The sequence below is a fragment of the Rhinopithecus roxellana genome, chromosome 11, assembly GCF_007565055.1.
Source record: "Rhinopithecus roxellana isolate Shanxi Qingling chromosome 11, ASM756505v1, whole genome shotgun sequence".
NCBI lineage: Eukaryota > Metazoa > Chordata > Mammalia > Primates > Cercopithecidae > Rhinopithecus > Rhinopithecus roxellana.
In genome coordinates, this window is record NC_044559.1 from 37,595,227 (window position 1) to 37,620,887 (window position 25,661).

General features: G+C 39.4%; 1 protein-coding gene across 1 annotated transcript; it reads left to right on the forward strand.

Moving 5' to 3' along the window:
- Positions 1-408: 408 nt before the first annotated feature.
- On the forward strand, positions 409-23,681 carry PNLIP (pancreatic lipase). Its single transcript, XM_030940722.1, has 13 exons — positions 409-463; positions 598-643; positions 2,098-2,252; positions 2,882-3,004; positions 5,621-5,755; positions 8,792-8,903; positions 10,270-10,389; positions 10,480-10,599; positions 11,092-11,210; positions 14,117-14,246; positions 15,391-15,499; positions 16,445-16,609; positions 23,563-23,681. Exons 2-13 carry the CDS (start codon positions 598-600, stop codon positions 23,624-23,626), a joined length of 1,398 nt encoding a protein of 465 aa, XP_030796582.1. The 5' UTR covers positions 409-463; the 3' UTR covers positions 23,627-23,681.
- Positions 23,682-25,661: the final 1,980 nt, after the last annotated feature.

Here is a 25,661-nt window from a genome sequence, read left to right on the forward strand (position 1 = left end):
GAAGGTATGAACTCTCTTGAAGGATTGCTTCTATTTCACTGTTTTTGAGGGTAAGGCAAGGTTATACAAAAATGGCAAGAGCTGGTAGGCTGTTAGCATTTGCTTTTAAGACTGCTGTTATTAAATCTGTGAAAACAATTTAGTTTCACACATGCCCACAGACATGCACAGAGAATTGTAAACTTAAAAAAGGGAAAGACTAGAACCTTTACTATAATGAAATTAAAGTGATTTTGAGCTTTACATAATCACATATCTACCCCCTTTCTCATCTTCCCACAACTACTATGGAAAACTTTATCTACTCTGTCAACCTTGGTTTATCTATGATTAAAATTGGAAACACATCCTTGGGCCTTTCTTTGCATGCCATTTTTCCACGGTTTCAAAAAGATAAGCTTCGCCTATAAAAGGACCTTTTGTTGCTATCTGGTTGTGTGTGGAACCTGACAGAATTGCCAAGGTGAGTCAGGAACATGTTTTCTAGGCCTAATTGATCAGAATTTATCCATTTTCCCCCAGAGATCTAAATGAACTAAAACTTGCGGATCTTTTAAAAACTTAGCCAGACTCAATCATGTTTTTAATTTCGTGTAGATGCTGCTGCTTTGGACTCTTTCACTGCTGCTGGGAGCAGTAGCAGGTAAGAAAAAAATATAAATGTTGAGCTGGGAGAGATTCACTTTTCAGCACGGTCAAGAGGGCTATGGCAGCTGAATTCAGGCCACAGTAATAACATGAAGCATTACTTCAAGGAGTAAAGCACAGGAGATGCATAAGAACACAGGTATGTGGAGTAGGGTTTTCAGAAAACATCTAAGATGCCCAGTTAAATTTGAATTTCAGATAAACAACAAATATTTCCCACAAACAACAAATATGTGACATATTTATACTAAAACATTATCATTTATCTGAAATTCAAATTTACTTTTATTTTGATTTGCTAAATCTAGCAACCCTGACATTAAGTCAAGTTAGGAGTTTGAACCTTGGCTCCACCACCACCTACAGCTATATTACTCTGAACAAAATTCTTAACTTCTGTGCTTCAGAATCTTTGTCTGCAAAACGGGGAGAGTCGGATACCCCATCTCCTAGGATTATTGTGAGAATTAGGTCAGATTAGTAAATCATCCAGCCCAGCACCTGGCACATGGTAAGATTGTGAGAAAGGTAGCCCCCACAACAGCTACTACTCTTACTCCTACCATTAATCTAGATTTATCCTCCTTAGAAAAGAGAACCCTTCTCTGGGTTTTTTTTGTTTTTGTTTTTGTTTTTTCTGAGATGGAGTCTCGCTCTGTCGCCCAGGCTGGAGTACAATGGTGCCATCTCAGCTCACTGCAAGCTCCGCCTCCTGGATTCACACCATTCTCCTGCCTCAGCCTCCCAAGTAGCTGGGACTACAGGCGCCCACCACCACACCTGACTAATTTTTTTGTATTTTTAGTGGAGACGAGGTTTCACCATGTTAGCCAGGATGGTCTCAATCTCCTGACCTTGTGATCCACCTGCCTCGGCCTCCCAAAGTGCTGGGATTACAGGCTGTTTAGGTTGTTTTTTTATGGAGTGACATTCAAGCCTGGAGTTGTGTTAAACCATGGATTTTTTGTTTGGTTGTTTGTGAACAGCTTCTTCATCACAGTAATGAAGATGACCTTCAGTACAGCAAGGAAAGGGACATACGGTTTTGACCTTTCCATAAAATGTAAGCGCTCCTTTCAAAGCCCACAGCTAAACGGTGGCTACAGGAAGTTAAGGCTTAGGGACACAGGGTTGTCCCTTTCTTGAGCACCTATAGCCCAAGGAAGATATCTGAGTTTAGAGGCTAAAAGGAGTCCCACATTGGGACTGGTCAGAGACACAAGGGGAATGAAGTGATCCTATGTGGTAGAATTGAGGACCAACAGCCTGTCTGGAACAGTTGTGTTGTCTTTTGAAGCTGTTTTGTGAGTGTGTGGCTAGGAAGGTGTTGAGAGTAGTGGAGGAGGAATGTCTACCACACAGTGTAATTTAACTCTCATATCTATATTGGCAGTCAGATCATTAAAAAGAGCATGCTTGTAAAACTAATATCCTTCTGGGGGATTGCAGGAAAAGAAGTTTGCTATGAAAGACTCGGCTGCTTCAGTGATGATGCCCCATGGTCAGGAATTGTGGAAAGACCCCTCCATATATTGCCCTGGGATCCAAAAGATGTCAACACCCGCTTCCTCCTATATACTAATGAGAACCCAAACAACTTTCAAGTAAGAACTATCACTGTGTTTAGAACTAAGTTCCACCTGTTTTATGTAATAAGGATACTGAATATTCACGTTCTTAAGAGAAACAAATCAGGCTGTGAAATTTGCATCTTTGTAGATATTCAGGGCACTGAGCTTAGGTATTTCTTAATGTAAATTCTTTATAAAAGGTTCATTAACTTCATATTATTCTTGTCCTTCCTCTATAACATTTAATAAATATTGTAAATATAGGGCTATATTTATATATAGAAAGTATATAAACATTCCCAATATTATATATTTATATAATCTCCCATTATGTATGTATATCTATATTAGATAAAGATACATAAACATATGCACATACACACAAAGCCTTCCATTGTATGAAGAAAAGATCATTACCACCAAGTTTATAACAGACATATTATCCCAAGTTGAACAACTGCAAACATGTTGTGATGACTGGGAAATGACAACATGGTGATGATAGTGAATACTGTGGTTATAATGGGAGGATCATTATTCACAAGGATCCTGAATCCTAGAAGTCTTCTACTTACCGCCCCTCTCCATGTGGAACCCTCTCCACAAATGGTTCTATTGGCTACTATAGGAAACTGACATGAAACACTTTTCTGTCTAAACAGGAAATTGTCGCAGATTCATCAACCATCAGTAACTCCAATTTCAAAACAAATAGAAAAACTCGCTTTATTATTCATGGATTCATAGACAAGGGAGAAGAAAACTGGCTGGCCAATATATGCGAGGTGAGATGTAGTCATCTCTCAAGGAAAGGTTGTTTCCAAAGTGATAATTAACAACCAGTAAGGCACTGGCCCCAACCAATGAGGACAGTGCTGGCACCCACAGTCTTGAAGGATCTTCAGACCCCTGCGGGGCCTAGAGTTCCTAAGGGAGGTCAAGGAGGTGGTGGTGGGAAGAGGGGGTTTAGGATGCTCAGAGCAGTGAGGCTGGCAAGCATTTGGTAGATCCAGGCACTAGTTATTTAACAACTGATAATGGAGGTGTTTCAAAATTTTAGCAACAGATGCTCTCATACTGATGCACACCAGCTGGTCATAGGCCCCTGATTTTTCATTTGTTTTTAATTTTATGTGAAGCGCTAAGAGGTCTCATTTTGCCTGAATGAATTATTTCCTTTTGATGTTCACTTGCTACTCTTTGATCTCCTCTGGTAGCAATAACTTGGAAAACTGTGTAGGTTTTTTATTTTGGCTTCTGTTGTTTCAACAGCAGTGGTCCTATTTTCTTTAATTTGCTTTTGGCTATGTGCTGTGTCATAAAGAAGAATGAAAAAACAGAAAATCAAATAGAATAAATTTTCCTAGTAACTGCTAGTGCTTGAGGAATATTATTATTGATTCATTTGTTCAAGTATTTATTCATGTATTCATCAAATTTCTTTGACCTACTGTGGCACAAAGGGAGTAGTCCTTTCTTCAGAGGTATCAAGAAGAAAGACACAGGCCGGGTGTGGTGGCTCATACCTGTAATCCAAGTACTTTGAGAGGCTGAGGCGGGCTGATCACAAGGTCAGGAGTTCGAGACCATCCTGGCTAACACGGTGAAACCCTGTCTCTACTAAAACTACAAAACAGTTAGCTGGGCGTGGTGGCGCATGCCTGTAATCCCAGCTACTCAGGAGGCTGAGGCAGGAGAATCACTTGAACCCGGGAGGCAGAGGTTGCAGTGAGCCAAGATCGCGCCACTGCATTCCAGGCTGGGTGACAGAGTGAGACTCCGTCTCAAAAAAAAAAAAAAAAAAAAAAAAAAAAAAAAACACAGAAGAAAGACACAAAAGTCCTCCTAAGCCCATAGAATTTCAGGTCTGCCTGTGGCTCAAACCAAGGGCAGAATGAGTCAACTCCAGAGCATATCCATTGATCCTAAAGACAGATGAGCACCCTAGAGTCCGTACACTCTGCAAGTTTAAAGACAAGCAGTAAAACCACAACTTGTCTTCCAAAATAATTTAAAGCTGATGATTATTGGAGGGTAGTAATAGATTTTTACACAACAGTGAAGAAAAAAAAATGTGATTCTCAGTTCAAAAGGAATATAGCTTCCTTTGATATGGCTATGCAATTTATTTCTAAGATCCCAAAGGCAATTGTGGTTTGTTTTTGTTTTGTTTTGTTTTGCATTGATTAGGCTTTGACAGCACTATTGCTTTGAGATGCAGAAACAAGTGGTTTAAACTAGAAGGATAAAGGTTCTACATTCCAGTCCTGACTCTTTCCGTAGCTATGATTAGCAAATCTTTTCCCTGCTTTGGATTTTTCCTTTTGAAAATGGAAAAGTTGGAGATGATTTCTAAGATTGTTCCATTATTCTCAAATTCTTTTTATTTTTGAGATGGAGTCTTGCTCTGTCACCCAGGCTGGAGTGCAGTGGTGCGATCTCGGCTCACTGCAAGCTCTGCCTCCCGGGTTCACTCCATTCTCCTGCCTCAGCCTCCTGAGTAGCTGGGACTACAGGTGCCTGCCACCAGGCCCCGCTAATTTTTTGTGTTTTTAGTAGAGATGGGGTTTCACCGTGTTAGCCAGGATGGTCTCGATCTCCAGACCTCGTGATCCACCCGCCTCGGCCTCCCAAAGTGCTGGGATTACAGGCGTGAGCCACTGTGCCTGGCCTATTCTCAAATTCTTTTGGAAAAAAAAGAGGGTATACATAAACACACTCAGACAACAGAATTCCTTCCAGAACTAACCTCCATGAAGCCATAATTAAATGCCATCAAGCAAGGCTTTCTGTAGATATCTGGTAGGCAGTGTTTTCATGTGAAATATTAATAACTCTTTAGTGATGTACAATAAAACATGTTCATCTAAAAATTTTGATTAGTATTTCCATTGCGTAAAAACTTATTCACCTTCAATGTATTTATATAAGGGGTCCTAACATTGTCTTTCATTCATTCATTAAATATTTACTGAGCACCTTCTGTGTACCAGAATCTCTTCTGGACACTGAGGCTGCACCAGTGGACAAGGCAAACAATGTCCTTGGGTGCATTCTAGTAAGGGACAATGTAGCCTTGTGGCATTTAGGATGACCTAATGAACAACCCATTGTACCACATTTTATACATTTTTTTCTTGAATTAAATGTCTCTGTATCTGCTACAGCAGAAATCCCAAGAATCCAGTTCCCACTATGGTCAAATTCCAGTTTGGAGATGATGTTAAACTTTAGCAGAGATGATATATCTATAACAGACTGTAAGTTTTGTCAGTTGCATTGGGGTTAAAATGATGTCATGTCAGTCAAGGAAGGAATTTATCCTAGTCCTCTGAAATGTTTAACTAGTAATTAATAAAGATCCTGAATTATGTATCTGTTTATTGTGCCCCTTCCACCAGAATCTGTTCCAGGTGGAAAGTGTGAACTGTATCTGTGTGGACTGGAAAGGTGGCTCCCGAACTGGATACACACAAGCGTCACAGAACATCAGGATTGTGGGAGCAGAAGTAGCGTATTTTGTTGAAGTTCTGAAGGTAATTACCCCTGGATTGTATAAAAGCCTGTACACATGGTTTTCCAGATTGTCTTTCCAAAAAAAAAAAGTCTGTAGATTTAATCATAGATAAAGACCTTTCTCTACTCAGATATGACATTTCCCTTGGTTACAAAGAAATTTTTTTAAAAAAATCTAGCTTTGGGTTTCATCAATAACCCATTATGTTAATAAACTAGTTCTTTTTGGCTGGGTGCAGTGGCTCACGCCTGTAATCCCAACACTTTGGGAGGCTGAGACAGGCGGATCAGGAGATCAGGAGATCGAGACCATCCTGGCTAACACGGTGAAACCCTGCCTCTACTAAAAATACAAAAAATTAGCCGGGCGTGGTGGTGGGCGCCTGTAGTCCCAGCTACTCGGGAGGCTAAGGCAGGAGAATGGCCTGAACCCAGGAGGTGGGGCTTGCAGTGAGCCGAGATCGCACCTGCACACCAGCCTGGGTGACAGAGCAAGACTCCGTCTAAAATAAAATAAAATAAAATAAAATAAAATAAAATAAAAGAAAAATAAACTAGTTTTTAAAATTTAACTTATTCAAGCAATTGGTAGGTTGTTTTTAATAAATTCCACGAGTATTTGTTTTAATTTTACTAGTTATTACCTATGTGAACGTTAAAATTAATCTAGTTTTGTTTGATTTTAGTTTTGTTTCCTTAAGAGAAGCACAGTGATAACAAGCTAACCTCATTTGGTAACAAAAAAACACAGAAAATGTTATACTCAAATGTGTTTAAATAACTGTTTTTATTTTTACTTTCTAATCCAAATACTTGCTTCATCATCTCTGGATAACAGCTCTTCATATTCATTAAGGTTTATCTCTCCAACAAAATACAGCCCTACTTCCTCCAGATTAAAAGTTAAACCCGTTTCCATTTTTCATTATAACTATTTTAAAAAACATGGATGTCAAGTGCTTTGGAAAGGCAGTGTATCTTCTTGACACTGAGGTTTTTGAAGGTTCTTCCCCTGCACCCCTCACGAATTCTGCAACACAGTCACGCACCACACAAGGATGTGTAGGTCAATGATGGACTTCAGATATGATGGAGGTCCCATAAGATGACAATGGAGCTAAAAAATTCCTATTGCCTTGTGACTTATAGCTATCATGATACCATAGCACAACATATTACTCACGGATTTGTGGTCATGCTGGTATAAACAAACCTACTGCACTCCCAGTTATATAAAACTCTACCACATATAATCATGTACAGTATATAATACATGATAATGATAATAAATGATGACATTACTGGTTTACATATTTACTGTACTTTTTATCATTATTTTAAAGTATACTCCTTCTACTTATTAAAAAAAAAGAAAAAGAAAAACAGCCTCAGGCAGATCCTTTAGGAAGTATTCCAGAAGAAGACATGTTATCATAGGAAATGACAGCTTCATGCATGTTATTGCCCCTGAAGACCTTCCAGGAAATAAGATGTGGAGGTGGAAGACAGTGAGGTTGATGATCCTGACCCTGTATAGGCCTAGGCTAATGCAGGTGTTTGAGTCTTAGTTTTTAACAAAAAATTTTGAAAAGTTAAAATGGCTGGGCGCGGTGGCTCACACCTATAATTCCAGCACTTTGGGAGGCCGAGGCAGGCGGATCATGAGGTCAGGAGATTTAGACCATCCTGGCTAACATGGTGAAACCCCGTCTCTACTAAAAATACAAAAACTTAGCTGGGTGACGTGGCGGGCGCCTGTAGTCCCAGCTACTTGGGAGACTGAGGCAGGAGAATGGCATGAACCCGGGAGGCGGAGCTTACAGTGAGCCGAGATCATGCCACTGTACTCCAGCCTGGGGGACAGAGGGAGACTCCATCTCAAAAAATAAATAAGTAAATAAATAAATAAAATAATAAAAATAAAAATTGTATAAAGAAAGAAAACTATTTTAAATGAACTGAGTGTGGAGTAAGTGTACAGTGGGTATAAAGTCTTCAGCAGTGTGCAGTAACATCCTAGGCCTTTACATTCCCTCACCACTTACTCCATGACTCACCCAGAGCAACTTCCAGTCCTGCAAGCTCCATTCATGGTAAGTGGCCTCTACAGATGTACCACTTTGGGACTTTTTTTTTTTTTTTTTTTTTGAGACAGAGTCTCACTCTGTCACCCAGGCTGGAGTGCAGTGGCACGATCTTGGCTCACTGCAACCTCCACCTCCCAGGTTCAAGTGATTCTCCCACCTCAGCCTCCCTAGTAGCCAGGATTATAGGCACCCACCACCATGCCCAGATAATTTTTGTTTTGTTTGTTTGTTTGACGGAGTCCTGCTCTGTTGCCCAGGCTAGAATGCAGTGGGGTGATCTCAGCTCACTGCAAGCTCGGCCTCCCGGGTTCATGCCATTCTCCTGCCTCAGCCTCCCAAGTAGCTGGGACTACAGGCACCCACCACCCTGCCTGGCTAATTTTTTGTATTTTTAGTAGAGAGGGGATTTCACCGTGTTGGCCAGGATGGCCTCGATCTCCTGACCTCGTGATCCGCCCGCCTTGGCCTCCCAAAGTGTTGGGATTACAGGCATGAGCCACTGCACCTGGCCAATTTTTTTTATTTTTGTAGAGATGGGGTTTCACCAGATTGGCCAGGCTGGTCTTGAACTCCTGACCTTAGGTGATCAGCCCACCTCGGCCTCCCAAAGTGCTGGGATTACAGGCCTGAGCCACCAAGACCAGGCTAATATCTTTTATACTGTATTTTTACTGTATGTTTTTTAGGTTTAGATATATTTGGATACACAACTAGTTACATTGTGTTCCAATTACCTACAGTACATGGTACAGTCACATGTAGTACAGGTTTGTAGCCTAGAAGCAACAGGCTGTACCACATAGCCTAGGTGTATAGTAGGCTATGCCATCTAGGTTTATGTAAATACACTTTATGATGTTCCCACAACAACAAAATCGCTTGACAATGCATTTCTCTTAACGTATCCCCATTGTTAAGCAACTCGTGACTGTACTTGAAAACATTCTAAAAAGGTTTTCTTTCTTACAGTCGGCGTTCGGTTACTCACCTTCCAACGTGCACGTCATTGGCCACAGCCTGGGTGCCCACGCTGCTGGGGAGGCTGGAAGGAGAACCAATGGGACCATTGGACGTATCACAGGTTGGTCAAAACAGTGAAAGATGCCAGGGGGTTGAGGCCAGAGGATCTCTTGAGCCCAGCAGTTTGAGGCCAATCTGGGCAACATAGTGAGACTCCCATCTCCTTAAAAAAATAAAAAGTAAGTAAGTAAGTAACTAAATAAATAAAGCTACAAAATTAGACTACATGTAGACTGTCTGTGGTCTCAAAGGAAATACAAGATGGAAATTTGGTGCAATTCTACTTTTTACCTTCTCATGTTTTCTGAATTGGGCCTCACAATCGGAAATCACTCTGTTCTGAGGCTTTGTAAAGTCTTCACTGATACCAGTCTTTGGTCTACAGCACTCTGTTTAGCGTATTTATATTGCACGTGACTAAAATGTGAGTTAAGGACATCTAGAGATTTTATTCATGCCTATTTCCCTGTTGACCAACATTCACAAAGGACAAGTTTCATGAATAGAGTACACTTCATAAATAGTAGAATAAATACAATTAAACCCAGGGAGCTGAAATTTGTATAACTGATTATATTCTGCTTCAGTAGCAATTGCTAATGTGCTTAAACCTCAAACGTAACCCCAGAGTTGTCAGGGAAAATGTGGTCAGGGTGCCCTGGGCTGCCAGTTCTGTGTGCTGCTAATGAGATAACAAATAGTATTTCACAAATCTGAGGCTGGCTGCATTCGGCCAGTGAGCTCATATATTGGATATCCAGGTTCTAAAACCTCTGTAAGGTTATAAGAAAGATTCTACCATCCTGGATCTGAGAGGTGATTATTTCAAGGAAGGACCACTTTCCTCTTCCATCAGTGTTCAACCTTTTTGTCTCTGACTTGGTGATTCTCTTTTTAACCCCTGGGATAAGTCGGCTGTATCTGGACTTGGAATAATCTGGAATGCCTATCCGTTCATTTGCTGAAGGGGAGTTCTGCACAGGATTTTCTTTTCCACAGTCTGTAAATGTTTCTTTCCCATAGCCTGCTCAGCCAGGTGCTGTGCAATGCAAGCCTGTGTTCTCAGTGACGTCTGTGGAAGCCAAGGTCCTTGCTCTTGTGCGAGTTCACAGTCTACTGGGGACTCTTTTACCCTGAGTGGTTTTTAGTCCAGTGTGTCCCAGAGTCTGCCTCTTTTCTTGTAACTGCGCTAGTGACCAAGACTCTCCCACTGACTACACGGCCATGAGGAAAGGCATATTCTTTGGTTTGGAGAAAATTCACTTTAAAGCAAATAGCTAGAAGCAGATTCCCCTTCAGCAAATGGTCAGGTAAGGAAGAACTCATTCATCCCTTTCCATGCCTAACTCATATTTTACTCTTAATACTTGTACTCAGGACTGTACTCAGGACTTGTCATAATTCATGACACATACTCTTTACTCTAGGGTTGGACCCAGCAGAACCTTGCTTTCAGGGCACACCTGAATTAGTCCGATTGGACCCCAGTGATGCCCAATTTGTGGATGTAATTCACACGGATGGTGCCCCCATAGTCCCCAATTTGGGTGAGTTCCTCAACCTGTCCCCCAAAGGGTGTTACATTGTCTGAGTCTATACATTAGCATAAACACTCATTTACTTTTATGATTCTTCAGGGTTTGGAATGAGCCAAGTTGTGGGCCATCTAGATTTCTTTCCAAATGGAGGAGTGGAAATGCCTGGATGTGAGAAGAATATTCTCTCTCAGATTGTGGACATAGATGGAATCTGGGAAGGTAGAACTATTATGTGTACAAAGAGATCTTCTTGGGGGAAAGCTTGCGTTTTGTTTTGCTAAACTTGCTAAATTCTTTGGAATTGTACAGGTCTCACATTTTATGTAACAAAAGACTTTTAATTGTATCCATGAGATGTAGGTTTTCACTGGGATAAGTGGGCATGAGGAGACTGGGAAAGAAAGTGGATTTTCAGTCAACTTCCAAGCACCTAATTCAGGGAATGAGCTTTTATTTATTTAGACCAATCTTTTTCTTCTACAGTATGTTAAACCTTTCATTTAATTACAGTATTATCTATTATAATCTTAAACAGTACTCAACTTCTGATTACATCACAAATCATAAATATACTTTACAAATGACTTTGTTCTGTGACCCGCATGAGCTCACATTAATTAGAGAAATCTATTCAACCACTATATTCTGAATATGACGTTAACTTGGAAAAATGCAATCTGTCCTTGATGTGTAATTGTGCCTGATTCGAAGGGACTCGAGACTTTGCGGCCTGTAATCACTTAAGAAGCTACAAATATTACACTGATAGCATCGTCAATCCTGATGGCTTTGCTGGATTTCCCTGTGCCTCTTACAGCGTCTTCACTGCAGTAAGTAGACTCCACCTTCTGCATAAAGAATTTTGTGACCGTCACTTCACATGACTGGTGTGGTTTCCTATACATGACCTCATTCAATGAATGTTTTTATACTTTTGATCTTACACATGCCTTTAATTATAGGTATGTATTTAAATAGTGATAAATTAGAGCACTTCAGAGAAATGAGCTTGTAAATGGAAATGTCCTATGTTTACTTTCATTTGTATTACCTTTGTATTCATTGGGTAAATGTTCAAACTTGTTTTAGAAATAACCCTAAACAAACAAAAAATAATTAGTCTATGGAAATCTGAGAAATATCTATAGGATGCTGATGAACATGGAAAAATTTTCTTAAATGCTGACCTTTTAAACTATTGATATATAATTATAGACATGTGTGGATGTTTCTGTGCAATTTCATAATTGCCAAGATTTTCTTTTTTGAGTTTTCATTTTATTTGGTATTCTCTTGATATCTTGGTTGAATTATTTATTTAATTTTACTTTAAGTTCCAGGATACTTGTGCAGAATGTGCAGGTTTGTTACACAGGTAAATGTGTGCTATAGCGGTTTGCTCTTGCTTGAATTCTTTATATGTCATCTCAGCTATGACATATCTATTCTCTGGGGTTTTTTTAATAAAATTGAATTTTCTTTGCACCATAAAGTTTTGAAATTAAAATTTAAAACCTATGGATTTAATAAGAAAATTTCCAGTAACAAATGTGCCAACTGAAGTCATAATTACCCAGGATATATACTTTAGTGATTAGGAGAGAGGATGCAAATCCCGGTTTCACCATTAAATAGCTGAATATCTTTGAGCAAAATACTTCTCCAAGAAGTTTCTTCATCTGTAAATGTAAATACTAATGGTAAGCTCAACATATTTGGTGAGAGGACTTAATGAGAACACATATGTTAATTGCTTAGCTCAGAGCAAAAAATATAATAGCATTCAATTAATGTTAGCTATTATGGGAGAGGGAGTACATATATTATTCACACTACAGCTTCCATATACAATGAGACAGAATATCCCTCCTCTTTCTTTATTTTAACTTTATTTTAATTTTCTTCCCCAATACCCAACAATAAGTAATGGGGAAAAAATAAAGAAGCAAACACAAAAACCTCAGGTTTCATCCAGTTAAAACTTAGTCTAATTCAACAATATAAACAGTTCTTTTAAGTGATACTCAGCACTTGTATAAGAAAAAATGTCTCAGTCTTGCAGATTTCTTCACCTTTGCACTCTCTTCTAAGCTTCTCTCCAAGTGAGTGCTGGGGCCAGGTGATCTGGTGGTGGTGTGTGTTCAGCAGAGGAAATGAATTGGGAGTCTGTGGGTGCAAAGTCTTTGGGCTCCTTTGGATGCTGGGTAATAGCCTTGTCTTTTATTGATGGTCACACTGCTGTATTTAGAGATGAAGTCTTGGGCTTGTCTGTTCTTCTGGCTGTAGCAATGCCCTCAGAGAGCTTTGGCTATTTCTTCCTGGCTGGCTTAGGCAACACCTGGATTTTGTTGAATGCCAACCCTGGGACTGTGATAAGCCCACAATGTGGTCCATTGAGCCAGGAGTCCACCACTTGCCTTTACTGTAGAGTAGCCCTGCCCCTCATAGTGGGAATTGGGACACTTGTCCTGCCAACTTGGTTCCTCCCCCTCCATCTCTTTTTCTTATAAGTCCTTGGTTCAGAAACAAGGAGTATTTTCCTGTATGAATATGTCTTCTCCAGGTATCAGCCTCACAGTAAGCCTTAGGCTAGCTGGGGCATTTTCTCTTCACATAGAGAAAATTCCAGGATACGAATCCTTCAGGGCTTGATATGCTAAACATGAGCTAAAACAATTGAAAAAAGCCAGGCGCGGTGGCTCACACCTGTAATCCCAGCACTTTGGGAGGCCGAGGCGGGTGGATCATGAGGTCAGGAGATCGAGACCATCCTGGCTAACATGGTGAAACCCTGTCTTTACTAAAAATACAAAAATTAGCCGGGCGTGGTAGTGGATGCCTATAGTCCCAACTACTCTGGAGGCTGAAACAGGAGAATGGTGTGAACCCGGGAGGCAGAGCTTGCAGTGAGCCGGATCGCACCACTCTACTCTAGCCTGCGTGACAGAAAGAGACTCTGTCTCAAACAAAAAAAAAAAGGAAAAGAATTGATTTTGTTTATCAGAAGCTGATTATAACCTCTATTCTACTTATGCAATCTTTCTAAAATAAATTCTAGCTGTAAGTAGATGAATGTCTTGGGAACAAATTAGGCAAAAGAAGAAAAATAGAAGATAGATACACACACACACACACACACACACACACACACACATATTTATATATATTCTCTCATTGTATGTTTTTTTGTTTTGTTTTGTTTTTTTTTTTTTTTTTTTTTTTTGAGATGGAGTCTTGCTCTCTTGCCCAAGACTTGAGTGCAATAGCGCAACCTCGGCTCACTGCAACCTCTGCCTCCTGGGTTCAAGCAATTCTCCTGCTTCAGCCTCCAGAGTAGCTAGGATTATAGGCGCCCGCCACCATGCCCAACTAATTTTTGCATTTTTAGTAGAGACGGGGTTTCACCATGTTGGTCAGGCTGATCTTGAACTCCTAACCTCAGGTGATCCACCTGCCTCAGCCTCCCAAAGTGCTGGGATTACAGGTGTGAGCCACCGCACCTGGCTCACTGTATGATTTTTATAGTATTGTGTTGTTTAACAGTGAAGTTGGTGACTTACTGTTGTGAATAATGAAATGCATTGTTAATCTTTGCTGCTGAAACACTATTAAAATCCCCGTTTACCATCAGAACAGAACTGGCTTTAGAATATTTGAATGGCAACAACATGTAGGAAATATGGTACACAATTAAAAGACAGGGCATCCTTATTCATCATTTGTTTGTTTTCACTAGAACAAGTGCTTCCCCTGTCCAAGTGAAGGCTGCCCACAGATGGGTCACTATGCTGATAGATATTCTAGGAAAACAAATGATGTGGGCCAGAAATTTTATCTAGACACTGGTGATGCCAGTAATTTTGCACGTAAGTTTCTATTTTCTGTATCTTATATTCGTATTGCTATATATTTTATTATTATGTCCACTGAAAATGTGCATACTTGCTTTTCTATACAAAAGTTTTAAACACCCCCTCTGCAATGTGGAAAAATGCTCAATGCTATGTTCAAGGTAATTATAGCTAATTAGGGTGGCAGAACAGAGTTTGGGTCCTGGACTCTTAGAGCTGCAAAAATAAGTTTCTTCACATTTGGTTCTGGTGCTATATTCAGAAGGCTTTCTCTGCTCCAGCCTCTTTATATTCACTCAAAAGTTTCACTGAACAAAATTCTGAGATTTTCGTAAAAGCAGAAGGGTAATCTAGGAGAGAAAGATGGCAGAGGTTGTGAGAATGGAAAGACATTGACAGATTTAAGAGATGTTTAGGATTGTAGGCTCCATGGGTGATGGGAATTAGAGGATGGAGGAGTAGTAGGAATGGGAACAGGGTCTGGGTTTCTTTTCTTACTAATAGAGGAAGAAAACTATTTGGATGAGAGTCAATTGGGTTACCGTTTTTTTTTTTTTTTTTAATACTGATGACAAATTTTATCTCCTCCGCAATTTGCTCAGGCTATCTCTAAATGGCAAACTATTGGCTAGTACCAAGAAAACGTTCTTTTGGTTTTCATAAATTAATATATTCTCAAAGGCAATGAAAAGTTGAATTATGGAATTTTGAAAATAAATGTAGATATTTAGACAAAAAGATGGCAGTACTCTAAAATTTGGTGATCTATGAAATTTGGTGATCTATGAAAATAAATTAAACTAAAAAAATGTCACAGTTCACACTTTTACAACTACCTTTTAACATAACGTTCTTATAACTTTCAAGGATAAATTGTCAGGTTGGAAACTGAAAACTAAATGTATTCTTTAGTCCCTTGGCTTGAAAAAAAATCTGTCTTAACTTTGAAAAAATTCTGCAAAGCCCCTGCTACCTAATGCCTATCCCCTAAACACATATAAAGGAATATCTATGACTATTTGATTAGAAAATTACACACACACACACACACAAATTATAAATAAATTATTCAAAACTCAGCAGTAGTGGGATCCGAATTAACTTGTTTTTAGTGTCTTTTGTCTCCAAACTGACATTTTGCAATTTTTCTCCCTTGCAGGTTGGAGGTATAAGGTATCTGTCACACTGTCTGGAAAGAAGGTTACAGGACATGTACTAGTTTCTTTGTTTGGAAATAAAGGAAACTCTAAGCAGTATGAAATTTTCAAGTGAGTAAAATAATATTGCTCTATGCTTTTTTTTTTTGAGTCGAAGTCTCGCTCTGTTGCCCAGGCTGGAGTCTCGCTCTGTCACCCAGGCTGGAGTGGAGTGGTGTAGCCTTGGCTCACTACAACCTCTGCCTCTAGGGCTCAAGCAATTCTCCTACCTCAGCCTCCCGAGTAGCTGGGATTACAGGCGCCCACCACCACGCCTGGCTAATTTTTATATTTTTAATAGAGACGGGGTTTCACCATGTTGACCAGGCTGGTCTCAAACTCCTGACCTCAGGTGACCTGCCCACCTAGGCCTCCCAAAGTGCTGGGATTACAGGCATGAGCCATGGTGGCCAGCCAATACTTCTTAATGTTGGAATACTACACATGTATAATGTATGTCATCAACCTAAGAGTTTGTCTATTCATTACTATATGGAAGTAGAGTACTGACATGTATAAGGAAAAAGGAAGAAATTGTGTCATCCTTATGCCTTAATACTATTCAGAATTCGATTTCTAAGTATTTTCATGCTATTTCCTGATAAAACCATTCATGTTTGCTTTGATGACTGGCATCTGATTTAAAATCAGTAATTAATTAGTCTGTCTACAAAACACATGCAAAAAGATGATGGAATACTCTCATCATTTATTAAATTGTGGAGGAATTGTGACTAATACATGTTTGAAGTTTTATTAAAGCAAAGGTGACTAATATGAGATATTCATGGCAAATGGACTACCAGTGAGTTAGCATGCATGTCTGAATTTGTTTAATACATTAGAATGAAAAATGTACTAACAATCACCTTAGCCAGAAATGCACTGTAAGCTGGTCTTAGAAACATAAATGTGTATGTATATGTATATATATATATACACACACACACACAAATATATATGTATATATTTATATGTATGCTCATGTATGTTTTTGTTCATTTCTTAAATCCTCAGGGGCACTCTCAAACCAGATAATACTCATTCCAATGAATTTGACTCAGATGTGGATGTTGGGGACTTGCAGAAGGTTAAATTTATTTGGTATAACAATGTGATTGACCTAAATTTACCCAGCGTGGGAGCATCCAAGATTATAGTGGAGACAAACGATGGAAAACAGTAAGTAATGAAAATCCCAGGAGATGTGAAATATCAAATCTGTGTTTATAGTTCTATTCCTTCTAAAAGTCTAATTTAAGTGAAACCTCCTACAGGGGATCACCTACATCCTAGTTACAGTTGCTTCCTAATGCCTTCTGTTTCTTTAGGAAAAAGGGTAGAACTTTAGGAAACAGCTTTGATCAATTCGTAGACAAATATGTGATAGCTGATACAAATTAAATGTTAGAATGAGAATCCGGCTTCATGATTCTAAGGTGAGAGGAATGTTTCCTTTGGCAGCTGTGCTTTGTGCTATGTGAGTGCTTCTTGTGTGCATCTTCCAAACTTCCCAGGCTTACCTAATTGCTGTTTAAGTTGCTAGGAACACAGTGAATGTATCAAGGAATAGAAACAGGCTTTTCTGAAAAACTGGTCTTCTCAGTGAAGATGAAGGTCCAGGAGATAATCCTTGGTTTCAACCAGGACTGGAGGGTGTGGGAGCCAAAGGAAGGTGAACTACCAGGAAAGGTGATCTGATGATAATCATGACAATACCAACACTAGACCAAGTATTTCTGAGTATTAGGCCGAATGCTGAGGCAAGTCCTGTGCTTCTGTCATTCTATCCTTCCATCCTCATAAAAACCAAATGAGGGGACTTTGCTTCTGGCAAAGATGGAGTAACAGAACCCAGATTTACTGTCCTGACTGAAATGACCAAAAATTCAAACAAAGTATGTGAAAAAACAGTTTTCCAGACACTGAACATCAAGGAATAAGGGATAGTGATCCCTGAGAGACAAAAACGGACAAGATGGAGCCTTGCAGTTGCCCCAGCTTACTGCTCCGAGAGATTTCCAGGATGTGTCACAGGGAGGAGAAACCCAGTGGACTCCTTAAGTTAAAGAATCAGAGTTAAGAATCAGAAGATCCAGGGAAGTAGATTTCACAGGACAGCATACCAGACAGCAGTGAGTTGCCGAGGGAGAATCCCAGAGGTTATGAAAAGTCCCCCTGAATATTCATCAAGGTACTGATTGGCCCATGTATGAGAACAAACCAGCTGGAGGTCATTGAAATATCCATTTGATGGGTTAGAGAAACTAGTTCCCATACTCTTGCAGGACTGGGAATGGTGCTTACACCAAGCAGTCTAGAAAAGTTTATAATTCAAAGGACACAGGGTAGAGTATTTTAGAAAGTCTTGCTTTATTTTATTTTATTTTATTTTATTTATTTATTTATTTATTTATTTATTTATTTTATTTATTTATTTTTTTTTGAGACGGAGTCTGGCTCTGTAGCCCGGGCTGGAGTACAGTGGCCGGATCTCAGCTCACTGCAAGTTCCGCCTCCCGGGTTTAGGCCATTCTCCTGCCTCAGCCTCCCGAGTAACTGGGACTACAGGCGCCTGCCACATCGCCGGGCTAGTTTTTTTGTATTTTTTTAGTAGAGACGGGGTTTCACCGTGTTAGCCAGGATGGTCTCGATCTCCTGACCTCGTGATCCACCCGTCTCGGCCTCCCAAAGTGCTGGGATTACAGGCTTGAGCCACCGCGCCCGGCCGAAAGTCTTGCTTTATAGTGGAAAATAATTTACCTATATTGACCAAGATCTGTAAACAAACTGTTTCCAAATAACGTAACTGCATTGCAGAACAAAAAGGTCAAGAATATTTATAAAGATCCAGAATTATCAAGCACCTAAAAATCTAAAATCCACAGTATCTGACTTTGACTCAAGGATTCCCAGGTATATAAAGAAACAGAAAAATCCAACCTATAATGAGGAGAATAATCAATCGACACCAAACCGAAACTGACACAGATGTTACATTAGCAGAGGAGAAAATTAGAACAGTTCTTAAACCTGTATTCCATTTGCTTAAAAGGTCAGTAAAGGCGTGGCATATACAGGTTGAGTGTTTCTCATCCAAAATGCTTGAGATAAGAAGTGATTCAATTTTGAATTTCTTTGGACTTCAGGAATAGTTCCATTATATGTACCAGTTGAGCATCAAAAATTAAAAAAAAAAAATCCAAAATCTGAAATGTTCCAATAAGCATTTCCTTTGAGCATCATGTTGGCAATCAAACGTTTCAAATTTCAGAGCATTTTGGATTTTTAATTTACTTTTATTTTATTTTTCCATAAGTTATTGGGGTACAGGTGGCATTTAGTTACATGAGTAAGTTGTTTAGTGGTGATTTCTGAGATCCTGGTGCACCCATCACCTGAGCAGTATCCACTGCACCATATATGTTGTCTTTTATCCCTCGCCCCCCCCCCACTCTTCTCCCCAAGTCCCCAAAGTCCATTGTATCATTCTTATGCCTTTGCATCCTCATAGCTTAGCTCCCACATATCAGTGAGAACATACAATGTTTGGTTTTCCATTCCTGAGTTACTTCCCTCAGGAATGGATTTTTTAGTTTTGGATTTAGATGCTCAACCTATATAGAAAAAGACCCACACTGAGTTTCTAGAGATGAAAAATACAATGTCACAAACAAAACATGCACAGAATGTAACTAACAGTAGATTAGACATTATAGAAGACAAGGTTAATGACCTTGAATACATAATAGAAACTTTCTGAAATGAAATACACAGAGAAAAAAATCTTTAAAATAATTTTAAAAGAATATCAGTGATCTGTAGGACAATAATAATAAGGCTTATTTATTGGAAATAAGACCCTAACAAAGAAGGGACAGAAAAATATATGTGAAGAAATAATACCTTGAAAATTTTCAAACATGGTGAAAACTATAAACCAACAGATCAAAGAAAATCACAAGAAACATGAAGAAAACAGCACAGCACCAACACACATGAAAATCAAAATGCTCAAAACCAGGTAGAATGTACATTATTCAGGTGATTACACTAAAAACCTAGATTTTACCACTATACGATATATCCGTCTAACAAAACTTAACTTGTTCCCTTAAATTTCCACAAACAAAAAAATGTTGAAACCCAATTATAAAGACAAAATATTGAAAGCAGTCAGAGAAAAATGACACATTAGAACAGTGAAGAAAAAAAAAATTACAGCAAATTTCTAACCAGGAACAATGCTAGCTAGAAGACAGTGAAACAACATCTTTGAGTAGGGAAAGGAAAAACTGTTAACCTGGAATTTATACCCATAAATATCTTTCAAAGACAAAGATGAAATAAAGACTTTTAAAACTGAAATAATTCCTCACCAGCAGGTTAACACTAAAAGAAATATCAAAGGAAGGACTTCAGGCACAGGAAAATGATACCAAGTAGAAAAGAATTCACTAAAAGAAATTAAGAACACAGGAAATAGGAAATACATGATAAATACATAATATTTTTAATTCTTATTACTAAATTATCTTTGAAAAAATTGACTACTTAAAAAATAATGACAGTATTTTGGGGAGTGTATAATATATGTATAAGTCAAATATAACAATGACATAAAGGGTGGGGGAAAGAACTGAAAATATGCTATTGAAAGGTTCTTATACCATTTATGAATTGGTATATTCTCTTTTGAAAGTAAGATGTGATAAATTAAAAATATGTGCTATAAATTCTAAAATAATGAAACAAAGCATGATAGCAAATAACCCAAACAAGGAGATAAAATGGAATAAAATATAATCCAAAATAGAGTATAAAAAGAACTAAAAGGGGCCGGGTATGGTGGCTCACGCCTGTAACCCCTGCACTTTGGGAGGCCGAGGCAGGCGGATCACGAGGTCGGGAGATCGAGACCATCCTGGCTAATACGGTGAAACCCATCTCTACTAAAAGCACAAAAAATTAGCCGGGCGTCGTGGAGGGTGCCTGTAGTCCCAGCTACTCGGGAGGCTGGAGGCAGGAGAATGGCGTGAACCCAGGAGGTGGAGGTCGCACCACTGCACTCCAGCCTGGGCAACAGAGCAAGACTCCTCTGTCTCAAAAAAAAAAAAAAAAAAAAAAAAAGACAATAGCCTCATACCTAGCCATATAAATAATCGTATAAAGTAAAAATGGTCTAAATACCACAATTAGAAGACAAAACTTACTCTACTGTATTTTTTAAAACTCAATATCCAATTGTATTCTGGCTATATAAAATGTACTTTTTTATTTTTATTTTTTTTGAAATGGAGTCTTGCTCTGTTACCCAGGCTGGAGTGCGGTGGCACGATCTCAGTTCACTGCAACCTTTGCCTCCTAGGTTCAAGTGATTCTCCTGCCTCAGCCTCCTGTGTAGCTGGGATTACAGGCAGCAGCACCACTCCCAGCTAATTTTTGTATTTTTAGTATAGGCAGGATTTCACCATGTTGGTCAGGCTAGTCTCAAACTGACCTCAAGTGATTCACCCACCTCGACCTTCCAAAGTGCTGAAATTACAGGCGTGAGCCACTGTGCCCAGCCTGAAATGCACTTTAAACATAAAAACACAAATAGATTTCTCAATGTGAAAGAACCGAATGTGATACAGTTAATCATTAGAAAAATGCAAATTAAGAACAGAATGAGATACCACCTATTTAAATGGCCAAAATTAAGATTGATAATACCAACTCTTGTGAAGGACTATCATACAGTGCTGATGGGAATATAAAAAGGATACAACTACTTTGGAAAGCACCTTAACAGTTTCTTAAAAAGCCAAACATGCATCTAGCTGAGTCAGCGATTTCGGTCTTCACTCTTTACCCATGAGGCAAGAACACATATGATTATACAAAAGATTTGTACATGAATGTTTATAGCAATTTTTTTTTTGAGACAGAGTCTTGCTCTGTCACCCAGGCTGGAGTGCCATGGCACAATCTTGGCTCACCGCAACCTCCTTCTCCTGGGTTCAAGTGATTCTCCTGCCTCGGCCTCCCCAGTAGCTGGGATTACAGGCATGCACCACCATGTCCAGCTAATTTTTGTATTTTTAGTTGAGACGAGTTTTCGTCATGTTGGCCAGGCTGGTCTTGAACCCCTGACCACAGGTGATCCACCTGCTTTGGCCTCCCAAAGTGCTGGGATTATGTGGGTGAGCCACTGCGCCTGGGCCTATAGCAGCTTTTATTGTAACAGCCGAGAAGTAGAAACAATCCAAATGTCTACCAAAAGAGGAATAGATAAACAAACTATGGTCTGTCCATACAATGGAATATTACTCAGCAGTGACAAGGAATCAACTAATGGTACACTCAACCATATGGATGAATCTTGAGATAATTATACTGAATGAAAAGCTAGACAAGAGTGCATACACCTTAGATTCCATTTATATAAAATTCCAGACAATTCAAACTACTCTATAGTGACAGCAGAGCAGTGGTTGCCTGGGAGGAGTGAATATTGGAGGGAATGGGAAGAAGCAATTACAAAGGGGAAGAAAGACAATTGGGGAGATGATAGATATGTTTATAACTTTGATTTTGGTGATGGTTTCAGAGGTGTATGTTGTGTGTGTGAAAACGTATCAATTTAAATATGTACAGTTTATTCCAGGTAAATTAAAGCTGAATAAAGCTGTTAAAACAAAAATGTATATCCTATGAGGTAGTTTCATTGTCCTTACTTTATGGATAATTAGATGAAGAGACCGTTTCTGAATTTCTGTGCAGGAAGTTTGACTCTACAAAATTCTTAACTACTACAAAACAAATTCAGTTCACCTTTAATCATATATAAATATTGGTGCCTTTCATTTCTTGTGTCCCTGATTGATAACTGTTTTAACCTTTAACTTCCTATTTGTGAGGCTGCCAGTCATTGAGGAAGTGAGCGTGAAGGGAAAAAATACATTTTCTGAGCACGTTTTTCCATGCCTGATACTTTACATATGCTAAGGTATTTTATTAAAGAAAAATATTCCAAAGCATCCTAAGTATTATTCGGCCTTTTCTTTCTTCCCTTCCTCCCTCCCTCCCTCCTTACCTCCCTTCCTCCTTCCCTTCCCTCTTTCCTTTCCTCCTTCCCTTCCCTCTTTCCTTCCCTCCATCCCTCCCTCCCTCCTTCCCTCCCTCCCTCCCTCCCTCCTTTCTTTCCTTTCCTTCTTTCCTTCCTCCCCTTCCTTCCTTCTTCTCTTCTTTCTTTCTTTCTCTTTCTTTCTTTCTCTTTCTTTCTTTCCTTCCTTCCTTCCTTCCCTCCCTCCCTCCCTTCTTTCTTTTCCTTCCTTCCTTCCCTCCCTCCCTTCTTTCCTCCTTCCTTCCTTCCTTCTTCTCTTCTCCTTTCCTCCCTTCCTTCCTTCCTTCCTTTCTTTCTTTCTTCCTTTCCTTTCCTTTCCTTTCTTTCTTTCCTTCTTTCTTCTTTCTCTTTCTTTCTTTCTTTCTCCTTCCTTCCTTCTTTTCTTTCCTTTATTTGATGCACATATGAAAAGAAGGCATATTATTCAGTCTTAATGAGAAAAGTTTGTCATTTCAATTCCAATATTGAATTTTTTTTTTTTTTTTTTTTTTTTGAGGCGAAGTCTCGCTCTGTCGCCCGGACTGGAGTGCAGTGGCCGGATCTCAGCTCACTGCAAGCTCCGCCTCCCGGGTTTGCGCCATTCTCCCGCCTCAGCCTCCCGAGTAGCTGGGACTACAGGCGCCCGCCACCTATTGAATTAAAATAATGGTTAGCCAACATAATACCAGAAATTAGTTTTTATACACTGGGCTGATTTCTTATGATGGTGACTCTGCTGTTGCTCAGTTGCATTTTTTGATATGGGCTAAGTATTCAGTGACTGCTCATGACAAATGAGTCTTTCTTTTTCTTTGGGGTGTCTATTGACAGCTTCACTCTCTGCTGTTGCACAACCAGAAAATTACACTGGAAAGGAGAATTCATTCCTTTATGTAGAAGAGGTCTTCCCTAGGCCATTGTCTGATCTCCAGCATAGGGTGTGGCCTTCCCTCAGACTGGGAGGTTGGGGGCAGAGGTTGTCCTCATTGTCACACTCCAGATGTGTGCCAGGAAGAGGAGGTGACTTTGTGTTGTTTTCTCTCTACAGGTTCAACTTCTGTAGTGCAGAAACCGTCAGGGAGGATGTTCTGCTCACCCTCACACCGTGTTAGGAGACTACTGTTACCAATGAATTGACTTCTAATAAAATCTGGTGGTGATGCATTACATGCCTGTTTCTTTTGTCCAAAACCTCCATTGTTTCAAGTGAATCTGTTGGATAAAGTGACTAAACTCCAAAATTTGGAGTTGGTCAAAAGAACCACTAATGACTGTTAAATTTTGCTGCATATTTGACCTTAAGAATGCTGTTTACAGGGTACTGTCATCATGTTCATTATTAATATTACTTATGCCATTCTTGTCACTTAAGGCAGTCTTCCATGTCCAAAATGACCCCCTCTTGGTGGGCTCACATGGAAAGACTCACAACTGCCACGTTTTCCATAATCTTTAAGTTCTGTGTCTGCTCCTAATCAGACATCTCAGGGGAAATGACACACAAGGAGATGAGGACTAGACAGATCCAATGTTCCCTAATAGGTCTACCTGGTCTATGTGGGGCTCCCTGAAACCTCTCACTTCTCCTGCAGCCTCTTTGATTTTTCTAAAGCACAAATAAATCATCCTCCCAGTTGTCCCCAGGACAGAATCCATATTCTTTTTTTTTTTTTTTTTTTTTTTGAGATGGAGTCTCACTCTGCTGCCCAGGCTGGAGTGCAGCAGCGCGATCTCCACTTACTCAAATTATTTACATATTTCTAAACTTAGTGAATTTTTTGAAAATACTACTTTTAGAACCCTAAATCAAATTTTTCTTCCCCTTAGAGATGAACACTTGTGAAAGGATGCTGATAATGTTCAGAATGCGTGATGTAAGATAGTAGTGGAGACAATGGCAGAGAATTGATGAATTTGTTAATTCAATAAGTGCTTAGAGAGTGTTGACAATGTGCCAACCCCTAGACTAATATCAGAGAACTAAAGTTGAAAATAAAGGTATCATCCCTACCCTCATGGAGTTTTCTGTCTTATTTGATGTTTCTCAAATTGTGATCCACCTAATAGAAGACAGGTGATGAATTAGTTGACTAGCACTGCATAGCAAATCGCCCCAAAACTCAGTAACTTAAAAACAATAATCTTGTATTATGGTCCTGTGGGCCAACAGTCAGAGCTGCTGATCTCGGCCAGAGTTGGCTGATCTTGCTTGGTCTCACTCATGTATTGGTGGTCAGCTTGTAGGTTGGCAAAGGGCTGGATGGTTTAGTAGGGCCTGTGTGCATTGACTTTCCTCCACATGATCTCTCATTCTTCAGCATGCTAGCCTATGCTATTGAACTTGAACTCCCAAGGGACCAAGGAAATGAGCATAAGCAAGGAAGATTGCTTGAGGGCTAGGCTCAGAAGTAGCAAAATATCATTTTCCCCGCATTCTATTGAACACAGCAAGTCACAAGGTAAGCACAAATTCAAAGATGAATACACAGACTATACTTCTTGATGGGAGGAGCTAAAAAGTCATATTGCAAAAGGCATTGCTAGGGAGAGTGATAGGGAACTGGGACCATTTTTGTAATCAATCTAGGGGGTTTCTCAGTTTTAGTAAGGAATGTGATGGAAACATTTCTTTCTCTCACTTTTGACAAATCTGAGTTATAAAATCTATTAATACTTCCACAGAAATTCATTTCCTCTCTTGAATTGTGGTCATATGTGGTGCAGAGGCCCTTGACATTTTGCCTCAGCATCATTTCCTTGACCGAGAAGACATTTCTCGTGGGTGAATGTATTTTCACATCATTTGCAAGTAGTTGCTTACTCTAATGTGTTAAATGTGCATTTTATATTATTCCCATTCTATTAAGTTATATTCTCATTTTAGGATGTGAAAAAAAAAATCAATGGCTTCAAGTGGTTCATTGAAGTGAAAAAGCAGCAATGAAAATACTAACACAAATACAATATCTCAGAGTAAGATCGTAACTGAAATAGTGGATAAGACTCATATGAAACTCCTCCCTATCAATCCTTGTATCTTGAAACAAGTGGAAAATGTGGGATACACAGCAATGATCAGCTAGACTTGGCTGATGCTAGATCTGAGATCATTTTCCTATACAGTATCCTGTACCCAACTCCCTGTCT

Bases quoted from the DNA above. Each gene is read 5' to 3' on its own strand.
- PNLIP (XM_030940722.1), top strand. From the start codon at position 598: ATGCTGCTGCTTTGGACTCTTTCACTGCTGCTGGGAGCAGTAGCAG. The intron at 644-2,097 runs GTAAGAAAAAAA...GGGGGATTGCAG, and splicing joins GCTGCTGGGAGCAGTAGCAG to GAAAAGAAGTTTGCTATGAA. The intron at 11,211-14,116 runs GTAAGTAGACTC...TGTTTTCACTAG, and splicing joins CTTACAGCGTCTTCACTGCA to AACAAGTGCTTCCCCTGTCC.